The 16,944-nt window shown below is 47.2% G+C and overlaps 1 protein-coding gene across 1 annotated transcript; it reads right to left on the bottom strand.

Annotated features, from left to right (window-relative positions):
- Positions 1 to 4,827: 4,827 nt before the first annotated feature.
- LOC115548185 (histamine H3 receptor-like) lies at positions 4,828 to 13,095 on the bottom strand. The gene is made up of 3 exons (XM_030362630.1): positions 12,449 to 13,095; positions 11,852 to 12,018; positions 4,828 to 7,218 (listed from the first exon to the last, which is right to left on the bottom strand). The coding sequence occupies exons 1-3, from the start codon at positions 12,810 to 12,812 to the stop codon at positions 6,295 to 6,297; spliced, it is 1,455 nt and encodes a 484-aa protein (XP_030218490.1). The 5' UTR covers positions 12,813 to 13,095; the 3' UTR covers positions 4,828 to 6,294.
- Between the last annotated feature and the right edge of the window lie 3,849 nt (positions 13,096 to 16,944).

Raw genomic sequence — 16,944 nt, 5'->3', positions numbered from 1 at the left:
TCAGAAAAAGGGAAAAGTTAATTAAATATGGCACGAGATGGAGCCGCATCTCTTTAAACCATCATGTCATTAAAATGGCATCCCTGGGAGATGGGCTTAAAAGGGAGTCGGAGAACAATGTATTCTCAGTCAGATATTTATGGGGGCCTGGTTATGTAAACACGCTCCTTTTATTCTCTATGTATATTTCATGTAATTATCACTTTTTGGAGTCCCCCCCCCCCCCCGGGACCTGTAGAGGAGCGGGGTGATTCAGGGGCGGGGGGGGGCGGGGGGGTGTCATTAGAAGAGACTATTGTTGTTGCGACACTCTCGCGATAAGCGGAGCGTGCTAAGGCTACGCGGTCCCTGACTTGTTACACCTTTTATCTTTATTTATACCCCGTCGTCGCGCACTTAAACCCTGGAACGTCTCCCTCTCGCTCTGGATACGAGCGTGTCGCCGGAGCGCGCGGCTGTCAGCGAGGCTCTCCTAATAGGACTCATCATGACCCGGTGCCCGCCTCTTGTACGCCATCATTAAGGGCAGCTTACCGTACTACAGTAAGGACTTCTGTACTGTCACACGCCGACGTCTCTACAGAGGCTACATGCTAAAATTAAACCGACTTGACGATATCCGCGTGGATGCGCGCATGCACGTAGACCGGCGCGCATACAGACACAAACACGCACACGCACACACACACACGCACGCATAAAATCACGTACGCGGCCTTCGCAGATCTAACAGAAACAGATGATGAAGCACCGTGCGCTTCGTGTACGCTCCGTATATCCGACTATTTAGGAGCGCGGTGCGGGATGCGGACGAGGGGTGGAGGTGGAGTGGAGGAATGGAGGAGACAACAAAGGGGCCGGAGAGCGCTGCCGGTTCTCCGAGGGGCCCTGGGTGCCAGCTGACGGAAGCGGCTAATTAAGAGGGCTGCAGAGCCGGTGGGGGGTCTCATGAAACAGCGGCACCTGGGTTTCACTGGAGGAGGCTGGGTCGGGCACCGCTGCCACACCACTCCTCTCCACAGCGCTCCTCTCTGTGTGGAAGAGGAGGAGGAGGAGGAGGAGGAGGAGGAGGAGGAGGAGGAGGAGCAGGCGGGAAAGATACAGGAGGTGGAAGAGGAGGAGTGGGAGCAGGAGGTGGAGGAGCAGGAGGAGGTGGAGGATGAGAAGGAGGTGGAGGTGGAGCAGCAGAAGGAGGTGGAAGAGCTGAAGGTGGAGGAGAAGGCGGAGGAGGGCCAAAGGTGCAAGAGGAGGGGGAGGCGCAGGAGGTGGAGGAGCGGGCGGTCGAGGAGGTGAGGGAGCAGGAGGTGGAGGTGGACGAGGCGAAGGAGGTGGAGGACTTGGAGGAGGAGGTGGAGGAGCAGGAGGTGGGGGAGGAGGCGGAGCCGGCGAGGCGGATGCCAGGTATCTCTCTCGCCCTAACCCAGCACGTCAAAGCGCTCCTGACGTGTATTAAAGAAACAACAGCGTTGACAACAGCCCCTCCCACCCGCCCCGCGCGTGTGCTGCCGTCTGCTTATGCAGGGGCAGGTTATTGCGCGGCGCGTGATGAAATTCTACATGTCAAGGAGCATTTGTTCAGCGCAGACGCACCTCAGCCCAGAGAGCAGAACGCAACGCACGGGCCAGCCTGGTGATTGACACGTTAGCACTTTGTAAACTAATAAGACTCACACACTCTCACACACACACACATAGGCCTATGCACACGTATGTGAGTACACACATATGACTGGACACACATATGTACACACATGCGCACACATATACACACACACATACTCACACACACACAGACACACACACACACACACACCCCTCTCCTCCATTTACACGTACACACTAATGCACATTCACACACACACAAATTCACCTGCGAACACACACATGCACCTGCATACACACACTAATGCACGTACACACACACACATACCCATGCATCTGCGTATGCATGTAAAGACAAACCCCCACACACACAGGCTTGTATGTATACGCACGTACACTCACACACACACAGACACACACACACAAACAAACATACGCACTTACACAGACATAGACACAGATACACACACACACTCACATAGACACGCACACACACATACACATACGCACTTACAGACATAGAAATAGACACATACGCACTTATACAGACACACACACACACACACACACACACACATCTATCCACACACAGAGCCGCCGTCTCCCCAATGCATGGCTTAATGCCGTCTCCGCTCCATTGTTCGCCGAGGCGTCTTTGCTGCGGGGGTCAGAGTGCCTGGCAGTAATCTAACTAGCAACCGACTGCGGGGACACGGCGAGGTCTGTCGCGGGTTCTGTCATTACCGCTCCCCACCCCTGAGAGGCACCCCGGCGCTCCCGACCGCGGCTGAGCCCCCCGCTGCCCCCCCCCCCCCCACAACCTACGCACACGCCCGGTAAACCTCGGTGAACCGCACTTTTCTAAAGTCGGCGCAATAACCACTGCAGAATTGCTTTTAATCAACGTCTGAAATGAGGGTGACTTGAAGCGTCGCCCCATGCTGATTAAATGTAATTGTTTAATTGCCAAGTGCTGGGAAACCATCCTGAGAGGATTCCAATGGAATTATTTAATCTCCAGTCAGGAAGTTTGCCGTCGCAGGAAAAAGAGCCGGGGCGAGAACGGAAGGAGGCGAAGGGAAGCGACGCGAAGGAATCAAAGCAGAAACGTTGTGTGGGGGTGTTTTTAGTTATTTATTATTATTTTTTAGTTTGTTTGCTTTTTCCCCTCCTTTTTCCAATATGCGCCTCGTGAAATATTAATCCTGGTTTACATTTAGCCGGCCAAGTAAGAGAATGAAGAGTGGAGGCAGAGGGGCGCACACACTCCTAAGTGATCCTGCGATTGCAGCAACAACGGAAAAAAACACGAAACAAGGTCGTGCATGAGGCCCTTTGGCCGCAGACGGAGTGGTGCGGTTCGGCTCTCCGTCTGAGTGCGCTATCCATCTGTGTGGGATGAAGTTGGGGAAACGAATTGATCCAGGTATCGGTCCGGAAATCCATAAAAAAAAAATGATAGACTCTGTTGACCTGATTTCTCCTTAAGCCCCGGGAGAAGACTCTTAGACTACTCTGCATGACTGGGGCTTTTATTGTGTGAACTGCAGGAGGAATCAAAACAGAAACCTAAGGGGCGGACTTCCTCTCCGTGTCTTGCAAGTCATTGCATCTAAAGCGCGGCGGGAAAACCTCTAAGACTTCAACTATAAAATGGAAGTCGTTCAGGGCTCCCTCGCCACCTCTGATCACTGTTTGTGTCTCTGCTAATGGGCTCCATAAACTTTAGGAGCACAGGTGCGCTCCACTGGGGGTCAGAGCTCTCAGACACATTGCTCAGGGTCAAAGACATCCAAGACCCTCATAAACACACACACACACACACACACACACACACACACACACACACACACACACACACACAAACACACACACACACACACCATCAAATATCTCGACATGCATGGAAACATGCATGTCGAGATAAACAATGTATACTTACATAGACGCACGCAAAGACAGGCGCACACATTGGAGGCATATGCACACAGACATGGGGTCACGCAGACACACATGCACTTCAACACATCCTGTCACGTGCAAACACACACACACACACACATACACACTCACACACACACACACACACATTGTTTAAAGCACAGACAGCGAGCAACACATGAGAATAAAACAGTGCTGTTTACATGCACTGAATACAAATCACTCAAGTCTCTGCAGTGCAACATCTATGTTGTTTTTTCCCCGGCGCCTGCCTGCCCCTCCTTGGCCAATTTAAAGTGGCACCATCCCCCTGACGTGTCCAACAGCTCGTCGGCCTGGCACACATGCCACGACATTTCAATCTATCAAGCAAATCGATGGCAGTACTCCGTCTAATATAACTGCACCGCAGCATCTAGGGCTGCGGCTCCGGCGGGACAGCCCTCGCTGGTGCATTTAGATACACAGGGAGAGTGAACCCAGGTCGGCCATTCTGCTGATAAATGCACTTCTGCCTCCCCCCTCTCCCCCCCCCCCCCCCCCCCAACTAACCCCCCCTACACACACACACACACACACACACACACACACACACACCCCTCTCCATCCTCTTTCCCCCTTCCCCCATCGCCCCCAAGGGAAATGTGGTCTGCATCCCTCCGGTCACAAGTGTGGCTCTGCACCTTCCCCCCCCCCCCCACACCCTCTCTCGCCCCCACTCACCCCACCTTCTGCGCCAAGCCACAGGGGCGAAGGGGGAGAGAGGGAGAGAGATTGAGCTAGTGGGAGAGAGGGAGAGATTGAGCTAGTGGGAGAGAGGGAGAGATTGAGCTAGTGGGAGAGAGGGAGAGATTGAGCTAGTGGGAGAGAGAGAGATACATAGGGTTAGCAAGGGTGAGGGAGAGAGAGAGGGATAGCGAGAGAGAGATAGAGCGACAGAGATTGAGATAGGGAGAGGGGGAAAGGGAGAGAGAAAGAAAGCGAGAGATAGAGAGATGGAGAGAGGGGAAAGAGAGAGCATTAGAGAGCGAGACATAGAGATGAAGATGGGGGGAGAGGGGAAAGAGAGAGCATTAGAGAGCGAGACAGGGAGATTGAGATGGGGAGAGAGGGAGAGAGGGGAAAGAGAGAGCATTAGAGAGCGAGAGACAGAGAGATGGAGATGGGGAGAGAGCGGGAGAGAGATAGGAAGCTGGGCACAGGGAGAGATGGGGAGAGAAGGATAGGGAGACGGAGATAGGCGAGGAGATAGAGAAATAGAGATGGGGCGAGGAGGATAGGGAGAGAAGTGGAAGAGAGAGGGAGAGAGTACCAAGGGGGCAGAGGCCGGCTCCCTGCAGCTGTGCCCCTATTCCCAGCACCTGACCAAGGGGGCCCCAGATGTGCGCGGGGGCAGAGGCAACATTTTGAGCAATGCCGGTCCCCTGTGGGAGCGGGCACCTGCAAGGTAACCCCTCGCTATCTAGCATGATGGCGTAATTACTGGACTAATAAGTCTGTGTCCTGAAAGACCTCCTCTCATCTATCAGAAGGCCAGTGCAGACGGCGCGGGGAACGGACTGAGACAAAGGAGACCGCCGCGCCGCCACCGGCTCTTCAGAAGGAAGTTGTCACTCAACTTGTGAGGCTTTGGAGAAGAGGCGGCCTAGTTTGCCCCCATCAGGCTGACAGGGAAAGCATCGGTGGTTTTGGAAGCCAGGATGTGCAGGAAAACAATGGTTGGTTTTTTAATTGATGCAATGGATCTTCTAGACATGGTTTTTAAAGGCTCATATTCATGGATGGTTCAACAATGTCGTATAGCAAACCATGCAGTTGACCATAAAGTTCGTAATAACTACATTTTACAACAAAGTTCTTAAGCTCGGTTTGAGCCATAGAAAGATACAACGTAGTATAAATACACTTAAAGATCGATCCTACACAAGCATATTGTATTGCACTGATAATAGGTCGTTTTATTGTTTCAATGTATGTAGCTTATTCACATTCATTGTGTAAAACATCCACCTTGAACATGAAATATTTCCAAATATTTCCTAAAGCTGACTTACACTGCAAAAAAACAACCTAACACCGAAGCACCGCTAGCAGATAATGCTGTGAAGGTAAATGGTGACATCTAGTGGTACTTGAGCAGAAATACATCTGTTCGACGGTTTATCCGAACAAATACTGTTTTGCATTGTTGCCATGGGATTAGGAGAGAGATCTGTTAAAGAGATAGTCGTAAACATTTTCAAGACGATATATTTTAGTGAAGTAGTGCAAATGTGCTTCCCCTTCAACCCATTGAACTTGCTTTTTGGTGCACACTTTCACCCAACGTAAAGTTCCAACAAAGATGATAAATCCACTGGCTTCATGAAATGGCACTTTTACGTCCTTTCCATCCTATATTGTATAGAAAACGCTTTTAAATTATGTCTGATACATCATTTACACTGTATTTCCTAGTATTTTCTAGCACAAAACACTAATAAACTACACCTCCTAAATTGTACCGCCTAAATAGGCCGCAAGCAATGGTCATTATGACAAAAATAACTCCTAAAATCTAGTTTCACTCCATCTCCCGTCCTCCCATGTGTACTGAGCTGTGACCAGCGTTATTTGCAACCACCAATGACTCAAGTGAAGATGTACACAATACGCATTCATTAATAATAAATCCATGTGCACTCGCGCATGATCGCGCGTGTGTGTGTGCGCGCGCCTCCGTGTGTGTGTGCGCGCGCGTGTACTCTCCTGTCAGTGGCTGCCGTGAAGGTCAGCCGAGGACTGAGTGGCCCGTCTCCGCGGGCACAGGATGCGGGCGAAGGCGCGGCGGAAGCTACTGTGGCAGAGCGGGTACAGGAAGGGGTTAATGGCCGAGTTGAGCCACAGGAGCCAGAAGGTGACCTCATACCAGTGATGCGGGATGCAGCGCCCCCTGCAGGCGGCGCGGATGATCATCAGGAGGGTGTAGGGCGCCCAGCAGATGGCAAACACGCACACGATGATGGCCAGGGACTTGGCGATCTTTTTGTCCCTGGACAGACGACTGGGGCGGCATGCCGCCGACAGGTCCAGTTTGCCCGTGGTGCCGGTGGCGCCGGTGGCGTTGGCGGCGGTGGCGTTAGCGGAGGTGGTGGAGGAGGAGGAGGAGGGGGAGGAAGGGGAGAGGAAGGAGCCCCTCATGGCCAGCCTCGCCCCCAGACCCCCGTGGTGCTGGTGCAGGGAACGCGACGACGGGGGGCCGTCCTTCCCCTGGGCACAGGAGGCTGCACAGGAGGCTGCCTCGGCGGCGGCCAGGTGGTGGTGGTGGGGGTGGTGGTGCTGGTGGTGGGGGCGGGGCAGGACGCGGGGCTCCGGAGGCGGCGGCGGCGGCGGCGGCCGGGGGGCGGACTCCCTGCTGTGGAGGATCCGGCGGCGGCGGATGCTGAGGTAGATGCTGATGTGGAAGAAGGCCACGGAGAGCAGCGGCGAGAAGAACTCCAGCATGGAGGCGCTCAGCAGGAAGTACCAGGTGGAGTAGAACTCGGCGAAGCACTGGCCCGTGGGCACGCGGCTGCGGCCCACCGCCAGCTCCCAGAAGATGATGGCGGGGCCGTACAGGGCGAAGGCCAGCAGCCACACACCCAGCATCTTGGCCATGGCCTGGTGGGGCATGCCCTGCCTGGCCCGGTAGCTCACCTGCAGGGGACACACACAGCGGGCAGACACGCTGGATGAGTGCGCCGCATCGTTTGCATTGTGTGTGGTGGTTGTGGGCGACGTTGTGGACCAATGTGTTTTAAAGACGCACAATAACCGACTCAATAATGTGTTGTTTCAGTTGCCTCGATAGTTAAATGTCAACCCTCAAGGGAAATGTTAGATAGGATGTTCGTTGTATTTATTTTTGGTCTATGTTATGAGCCTAGTTTTAGCATTGGAATATGCAAAGAAATAATGTGCACATTATATATTAAATATCACACGCGACTTAGTGGACCATTGTGTTTATAAGACGCGCATTAACCAACTCAGAAACTCACGTCAACACTCCAATGTTAGTCACGAAGTTCATTGCATCTATTTTTGGTCCTAGTTTTGAGCCTAGATTTAGCATTGGAGTATACAAAGTAATATTGTGCATATAAAATATGCAACTGTGTAAGTTTTCCCATTAGCAGCCTCTAGTGGCCTGTGTTGTAGCTACATTTATTGCTTTATAATTCGAGGAAGATTCCCTGGATGGATTGAGTCGTGGTAGAACATTCAGAAAGTGCAGGTGTAAGCATTCATAGTTGCTTTTAGACATACAAATAGCACTTTGTTTTAACAGTAGTACAATGTTATCCATGCTCAAACTGAGACATTAGAATAATCCAAATGTTTTCTCCTGGCCCATGTTAGACTACTTTATTATGACACAAAGTGCAGGGAGTGGTGACAGATGCAAGACCACAAGGTGGCTTGGAGTGTAGCCAAGCAGACCCGACCCTTCCAAAAAACACACACACACACACACACACACACACACACACACACACACACGTGTGCGCACACGCACCACACATACACACACACACACACACACACACACACATACAAACAAACATACACACACAGACACACAAACACACACACAGAAACAGACACACAAACACACACACACACACACACACACACACACACACACACACACACACACACACACAGACACACAAACACATATACACACCACGCGCAGCTGGTGTGCTTTCAAGCAAGACAGTTTTCCAAGCTAATAGGCAGTGCTGTCTTGTACCTGGCCCTGCAGCCTGACCTCAGTGTAACCGCAAAATGTACCCGTTGATGTGGATGAAAGGACACACCCTAGTGGTGGGGTTTGGTACGACACCCCCATGCATATGTAGAATAGTCAGCCCTCTTGTCCACGAGGGCCATTTGCCAATGAGCTAACTTGATTCAAACGTAGGATGATAACCTAACAAACATGAAGGCAATTTCATGTCCACTCATTTTAAATATTATAATGAGTTGATCTAATTTTAAGATTATAGTGAGTTCATTTATTTCAAATATCCTGATATAAACAGCTACGGATGCTTCCTTTTAGACATAAATTTGAGAAATAAACGGAGAAATGTTTTTGTCATAACTGTTAGTAGTACTGTTGTTTATGATTATCAGCATAAGCATTCATAATCGTAGTTGTAGCAGAAGTAATATGAATTCTGATTGTGCGTGTGGCATGTGTATATGCGATTATTCATATCTTTCATCAGCATCTGATTTGTATCATAACAAATATAACTTTTTACTGTATCATTTGAATGTTTGTAAGAGTGCATTAGAAGCCCATATCTATATATAGTAGCAGCAGTAGTAGTAGTATTAGTGTTGGTTCTGCTAAATGCCCTAATTGTAAATTGGTGGTGGTAGTGACAGTAGTAGTAGTAGTAGTAGTTGTAGTAGAAGGAGTAGAAGTAGTAACTCCTAGTAGGACGAGTAAATAGTAAATGGACTGCATTTACATTACGCTTTTCAGTCCCGCGGCCACAAAAAGCGCTTCATATATATATCGCTTTGTTCACCAAATCATCCACACATTCATACCCACATGCATACACCTGTTTATACAGCCATTCATACAGCCATTCAGACAGCCATTCATACACACGTACCTACCCCTGTTCATACAGTCATTCACACAGCCTTTCATAAACACATTTGTGACTGCGGTGTCAGCCCTGCGAGGCAGAAACCAACCTGTCAAGAACAGTCAGAGTGTTTTCCTCAGGAACACCTCAGCACTTATCTAGGAAAACCAACCCGCAATACCCCATCAGCCCAGGCAATCCCAGCCGTACTAGCACTAGTAGTGGTAATAGTAGTAGTACTAGTAATAGTAGTAATAGTAGTAGTAGTAGTAGTAGTAGTACTAGTAATAGTAGTAGTATTAGTTGTAGTAGTAGTAGTCATGGTAGAAGTGGCAGTAGTAGTAGTCTTTACATTTTGCGTGTATGTTTAGTGGTGATAGTAGTAGTAGTAGTAGTAGTAGTAGTCATAGCAGAAGATCTATAAACAACTTGCTTTGTGCACAGTAAATAGCTACAGTGTTGCTAGGTTACACATTGATCTCCCATCGATAAAATGAGATTAGAGGACTACTCAATAAGGATAACAATGGTCTAGCATCAATAGGAGAACATTCAAAGCCTCCATTAGCAGTCAATTTCTAAAGAATATACTTACACAGTGTAATCTAATTCATAAATATTGTGGTTTCTTTTTAGATTTCATGGTTATTTACATAATCTAAATTCCACAATAATAATAAATAATTCACAGATTACTAACAGGTACTCAACATGTGATTATTTACTAGCTGTGTGGGAAGTTACTACTATTGGTGTCAAACCATCATATTTGATACACTGTTCATATGATGAGAAAAATGTAATCCCTTCCCTTCCAGTGCAGTATTCAATCCACAGAAGGAAAATCGAACCCATCTCCTATTCTTGCACAGCTCTTGCCTAATGCTACCCAGTAGATTGGTCTGGGAGAGGCTGGATTTCCTCAGCAAGGTCAAACCTGTAAATAGGAAATACGTCCGAAAACGTATTCTATCACCGACTTTAGCCTTTTGTAATGGTGTCAGCTCCCATCTCCACTTTTAAAGCACATTCATTCTGGCTCCACCTGCGATTGTCAAAGGCTAACTTTGACAACCTTTAAAAAATGTAGGTGATCGGTGGGGAATGCTTTTAGGAAAATGCACCCTTTCCCGCGGCATGGTTCTGCTGTGATTGATGTCGACTGGTTTTCAGGACCCTGGCAGATAGAGGATCCCCATGATCAAAGCAAGCTAATTAAAGAAGAGTATCTCTCCCTGTGCCTCCTTCTCTCTGTGTCTAGCTCTCCCGCTCTCTTGTCCTTTAGCTCTCTTGCTCTGTCTAGCTCCCTGTCTCTCTCTCTCTCTCTCTCTCTCTCTCTCTCTCTCTCTCTCTCTCTCTCTCTCTCTCTCTCTCCCTCTCCCTCTCCCTCTCTCTCTCTCTCTCTCTCTCTCTCTCTCTCTCTCTCTCTCTCTCTCTCTCCCTCTCCCTCTCCCTCTCCCTCTCTCTCTCTCTCTCTCTCTCTCTCTCTCTCTCTCTCTCTCTCTCTCTCTCTCTGGTGTTATTTGTATTCATTGCTCTGATGTTAAGTGTTTGCTTATGAAAGAAAACAGAACACTCTCTTTGTCTACTGTGCCAGGCTGTGCACTCATCTTAGAGTTAGCATGCATTGCATATGGGCACACTGACTTAGACACACACACACACGCGGGCGCACGCATGCACACACACACACACACACACACACACACACACACACACACACACACACACACACACACACACACACACACACACACACACACACACACACACACACACACAAACACACACACACACACACACACACACACACACACACACACACACACACACACCCACACACACACACAGCAAAAACTGGATAATTCTGGGCAGCAACTGGCAGTGGAGGAGACAGGAGATTTGTCATGTCGGCACAAGAAAAATACACACCTCAGATGGAACGTTCAAAATGATCTCGTACGTCAGAAAAAAGAAAAGAAAGAAAAATTGTCCTATTTTGTATCCAAAATCCATTCATTTTTGCTCTCTTTGATTATTCCCACTATACCTGGTATCAGTCATCACTGCCTCACACCTAACACGATCATAACACACACTACTTCCTCTGAAGTACAGCCCCCGTGGTGACTGGCCATTCATTCAGCATGGGGGGGTGGGGGGGGGGGGGGGGGGGCGGCACCTGAAAGAGGGCTCAGAGTGGCGACAGGCATGGCAGCCGTTCTGCGCTGAGGGCTCCAGCACATGACCTCTGACCTCCGTGTCCGCTGCCACGGCCAAAAGGGCTTTCATTAGCGGCGGCGCTGGGCCTGGGCCGGTCATGGAGGATTAACCCGTACAGATGGCCGCGGCCCGGGACAGAGGGTTGCCTTGGATCACCTTTGACTCCCCTGGCCTTTAGGTCTACGAACCAATACCTGAGCCATCCCGTTCCCAAAGAAACCATTAACCTGCAATATGGTTTCCCGAGGGGGAAAAAAAGCATAGGCCTCAGTCATTTCATCGCTTAGGTTCAAACATATCACCATCACACCGAGCCGATGGATAGGATGGAGACATGAGGTGTAAACAATTGGGGCGTCTTCAATCGGGGAGATAAAAAAAGTGAAATATGCCGATTCAAAACTGTGTTTGGCGGCTGGCGAGGGACGGGGCCGCGTCTCTACGTTTCCACTCACCGCCCGCGTGACGGACAGGAAGCGGTCGTAGCTGATGAGCACGATGTTGAAGACGGAGGCGGAGCACAGAAGGTAGTCCATCACCAGCCAGAGTTTGCACAGGGCTCGGCCAAGCGTCCAGCGGCCCGTCAGGACGTAGGGCATGTAGAGCGGGATGCAGAAGGCCCCTGGGGGACGTCAGGGAGAACAAGGTTACTCAGGTCACACAGCCGCACCGTGAGGACTGAGGTGTGGAAGGGGTGGGAGTTGCATGCATCGATCTGGTTTTGCATGTGTTCATTCATTCATTCGTATGTTTGTGTGTCTGTTTGTTTGTTCATTCATTTGTTAGTTTGTTCATTCATTCATTATTTATTCAATCATCCATTCATTTATTCATCCATTCATTAACAGTACAGTAAATATGCATACATATACCCCCACAATACATATGCATACAGTGATTATGCACATACAGACAGACACAGACAGACATGAAAAGACAAGACAGAAAAGACTGAGAGTATGTTCGTGACAAGGTCGTGAAACTTGATAGTATCTATGCGTAGTTGGTGGTCAAAAGACGAAAAGCATAAATAGGCTACATATGGAACTTACCTACAAGGAAATCCGATACTGCCAAATTCAGAAGGTAGTAGTTGCATTGTCTCCTCAAACTCTTGTCTACTTTGAAAGCGAAGATAACCAACGCGTTTCCCAGGACAATCACAACAACCAAAGTCACCATCAACACCACCAAAACGACAAACACAGGTCCAGAAAACGCGAAGTTGGAGTGGATTTTGGTAGAGTCGTTGCCAAAATAATATCCACTTGAGTTAGAAGAACCGTCCAACTGATCTTCCGACATTGTCCTGAATTGAAAAACAAAATCTAGGTCGCCGTCAATTCGTCGCCCAAAATCTGTCGGAAAAGGCAACAGGTGCCACGCGAAAAAAAAACGCCAAATCCAGCGACCCATATATTATTTAAAAACGCTCATTCTGATCTGCAAATGCATTGCATTCTGCTAATGAACTAATGAAATAGCATAAGACTAAAACATGGGTACGCGTGTTGTCATCTCAAAATGTACCCAGAGCACCTCGTGGATTACGCACAGTGTAGCGCAGCATCCCATCTTCAGCTCAGTCTCTGCTCCACACCACCACAGCTTCACGCCAACCCACCTCCACACCACCACAGCCAAACCACCACCCCTCGCTCCTGGACATGTACCAACTGCTTTTCTATATCTAATGGCCGATTTTAGTAAGTGGTTTTTAGTTGTTGTTATTTTTTTTAACATTTTGCCTAATGTGGGAAAGGGTCAATAGGCATAATCGGATTTTGAGCCCAATTTGTTTCCCAATTAATTTGGCCTGTCTGTCTGTCCGTCCGTCCGTCTGTCTGTCTTTTTCTTTTGCATTAAGAAGGACTAATAACACGTATATCTGCCTCTCTGTCTGTCTGTCTGTTTTTCTGTCTGTCTGTTTGTCTCTCTGTCTGTCTGTCTGTGGTTCTATCTGTTTGTGGTTCTGTCTGTCGGTCTGTCTCTCTGGTAAGGAATTAGAGGAGCTAATAAAAGGTCTGTCTGTCTTGTAAGGACTAATAAGGATTAATAACTGGTTTCAAATTAAACGGAAGAAGTAACAAGGAATCGAAAAATGGAATGCACCGTATGCATTGTTCCTGTAAACGTTATCTTCCAGGGCTTGTGCATCCGGACCCAACCAGACCATTGTTAGTGGCCCTGTTTGGTCTCAGAAGCACAGCCCTGTTTATGACTCGCGTCTGGTCTCCTCTTCTCCGTGTGACTCGATACAATCTGATTGACCTGCGAGGGTCAATGAGCAGCAACAGAAAGAGGTGGAGAGTGTACCCACAACATACCTGCTGGGAAGATACATGTACTCAGTAAGCTGCCCATCCTCTGTCAGACCCCAGCAATTGGACCTTGTGTTCAGTTCCATTGCAAGTTGCTTATTGTATTCCTGGTCACAGACACACATTCGTCTTTTTTGTTGGCCCGACAATGTTTTGTGGCTTTCCCAGCTGTGGTCTGAGGGAAAATAAGAGGCGACCCTGCAGCATGGTGGAAGTGTTACTGAAGGAGTTGTTGGTGGGAACTGTTGCTATTATTGTGCAAAGATGAAGCCTAGGCTGTAATGGAGTAAATCTGGTCACAACTGCACCAAGGCAGAGGGCAAATTGGGACATGGCACAGAAGTAGGTCTATCAATTTGTGTTCGACATTCCCTTTGAGATTGTCATTTGAAATGAAACAAAATGTTTCAAGAAATTATAAAGACGTTCCGCGATAAATACATGGAAAAATAAACAAAACAATATAAATACACATGGAATTGTAATGCCGAATGCCAAAGTTATTTGGCCCTTGTTCTTTTCATAACAATTCTCTGATTAAATTATGCAAAATACAAATTGTGTTTCCCAAGCGCACCCCATTCCTTGTTTGGATACTATTTGAGAATGCATTTTTCAGATCCAGGGCCCGAGGTGCAGAAATGTAAATTTGTACAACAATGTGAAATGCTAAAATAATCTCATGTATTTTTGAAGTGCGCACTCGAAAATTCCCAGTAGTACACAGTGGTGCAGCACGTTACAGTCCTTCTAATCATTGCTATATCAACAACATCATGAAACAAAAGCTCTGATTAATACCTATAATCAAAACAAGTCATCAGTTTGATGGCAATCTTTTTTTCCATTTCCTTTTTGCATTCTGCTTGTGCCAATGATGATGTTTGGAATGGCAGACAAGCTTTGTCTCCAATTGTATACACAACAGTTGTTTATCAAGTGTTGTGTGTCAATAAATATTTTCTGTTGACAATTACGTTTGGTAACCTATATTGGTAACCTATAGAGCAGAAATATGACTTGGGACTTCGGTAGTGTAGGGTCAATAAGTCTCCCAGTAACAGAAGAAGGTCAGAAAGATTTGAGGAGTTCAATTAACTTTAATCAGACAATTGGCATTGTTCAAATCTACCTAGGGTGATAAATGGTTTGTGCTGAGATTTGAAGAGGAGCAAGATAGAATAATCAAGTAATTTCAAGCTCATCATGAGCCATTCACATCCTGTTTAATAACAGTGGAGTTGATAATGTTCAGCTCTGAACATTCTCCCCTGCCATTCTGCACACAGAGCCGTGGTGGTGTGTGTGTGTGTGTGGGGGGGGGGGGGGTCCTCAACACCATCATTATACATCATCATACGAAAGGTTGAGCTTATACAGCCAAGTAAGACTATGTATCTTAAGGGCGAATGCATCAGAGGTTGAATTCCAATTTGCCCTCCTCACTCTATACTGGATGGTGTATTGAGTTCCTAGGACTCCCAGCCAGACGGTCTTGTGTTCAATCCAAAACTGCCTAACCAGGTTGTGGGTATGTTCCCGCTCTCTCCCTCCTGAACGACATGTATTTGAATTCAGTGCGTCCCTTTGGATAAATATTCTACTCACAGGACTGAATCGTACATATTAGCTGTTACTATGGAGTGTCAGTTGTCAGAGAGCACAGAGAGGGAGTGAAATGATTATGTTGGAAGATGAAATTATTAATGAAGTTCCCAAGGTCTGTGGGTGTAAACTGGTGGAGTTTAACCTGTAAAAAAACACTTTGAAAGAGATTGTGTCAAAAGATCGCACTGTTCAAAAATGACATGCCCTACCTGAACATAGCAATCAGTCATCCCAACAACATCGGGTGATGCCTCACCAACAATGATTCATGCTTTAAGGGTGGGGGGTAGAATATATAATGGGGTATAGGTATTCCGAACACAAGAGGTTGAGTCACCTCCCTTTGCTGTTTGTAAACCATTGGGTTTTTCCATTTCAACGTTTCAATTGGCCATTGGATGCATAATACAGTCTCCGCACAACTACAACTCTGCCATCTTTATAGACCATTTTTTGCCGAACACAAGCCAAATCATACAGAAAGCAGAGGCAAGGCTGGATATTTGATGTATTTAGAAATATTGGTCAAAACAGACTCTATTCTACCATTGCATTAAAGACATCATGTTAGGTTTAAAACAAAATGATTCACAAAACGTTTTTCACAGCTGCACTTCAACCTGCAGTCCTGCTTGCGGTAGGGCAAGGCTATTATCATACTTTTGATATTTGAAGCCCATATAATAGGTCTGGGTGTGACTCATCCTCACAACATTTTGTCATGTTAAATTTTTTATTAAAAAAGACTGGAGAAAATGGTGGCCCGCTGGGTTATCAGTGATGTGACCTAACCCCACCTTCAAAATCTGCTGAAATATTAATTGATCATGTTTTAAATATGCATTGTTATAAATAAACATAATTACATTTGAACGAACGGTGTTCAAGTGTTCTTTTCACAATATGAAGTCAAAAACGGCTTCACTTGCTCAGAGGCAATCATTCAAAATATTCAAAATATACTTGAATCTCTTCATTCATTTCGTTTTTTATGCGATAACTAAAATGTCCGTCACCTGTGTTGAAACAAATAGTATGCACATAATGCAAGTGTATGACATCAATTGCATTGTCGCTCACAATAGGCCCGACAATCAAGGTGATAGCATTGTCTTAAAATTGAATACCTTCTATAAACATTAGCATGCGACGGTAAAATATTGTGTCCCGGCCAGAAGTGAGACATAAGCAGATAGATTGCGTTCCGTGGATGCATGATAATTATAATCAAGTTGAACATATCTCGGCGGTTGTAAATGCACTGAAAAAGGAAGACACCACTGATGCAGGTGCGCCCACCAGGCTTCCGTGTAGCTTAGCAACCCCAAATCCAATAAGATCAAAGCAAAAAACATATTTTTCACTGCATAGTTTCGTCTCTTTCAAGTAAAGAAAAGCAGGGGTGTGTTCGCAGTGTGCAGTTTTTCTTATTCGATGCATTTGAAGTACTCGCGTGGTATTTTCAATTTCTGGGTTATATCCTCATGGTTGCATACAATTATTTACTATGTCTCTTTGGACAAAAGCATCAGCTAACTAAATGTCATGTTATGTGTTTGTGTGTTTGTGTGTGTGTGTGTGTGTGTGTGTGTGTGTGTGTGTGTGTGTGTGTGTGTGTG

The sequence above is a fragment of the Gadus morhua genome, chromosome 8 (assembly GCF_902167405.1).
Source record: "Gadus morhua chromosome 8, gadMor3.0, whole genome shotgun sequence".
NCBI classification, from domain to species: domain Eukaryota; kingdom Metazoa; phylum Chordata; class Actinopteri; order Gadiformes; family Gadidae; genus Gadus; species Gadus morhua.
This window is presented reverse-complemented; position numbering and strand designations above follow the sequence as displayed.

Bases quoted from the DNA above. Each gene is read 5' to 3' on its own strand.
- LOC115548185 (XM_030362630.1), bottom strand. From the start codon at position 12,812: ATGGGTCGCTGGATTTGGCGTTTTTTTTTCGCGTGGCACCTGTTGCCT. The intron at 12,019-12,448 runs GTAAGTTCCATA...GACGTCCCCCAG, and splicing joins AGTATCGGATTTCCTTGTAG to GGGCCTTCTGCATCCCGCTC. The intron at 7,219-11,851 runs GTGAGTGGAAAC...TGTCCCCTGCAG, and splicing joins TCCTGTCCGTCACGCGGGCG to GTGAGCTACCGGGCCAGGCA.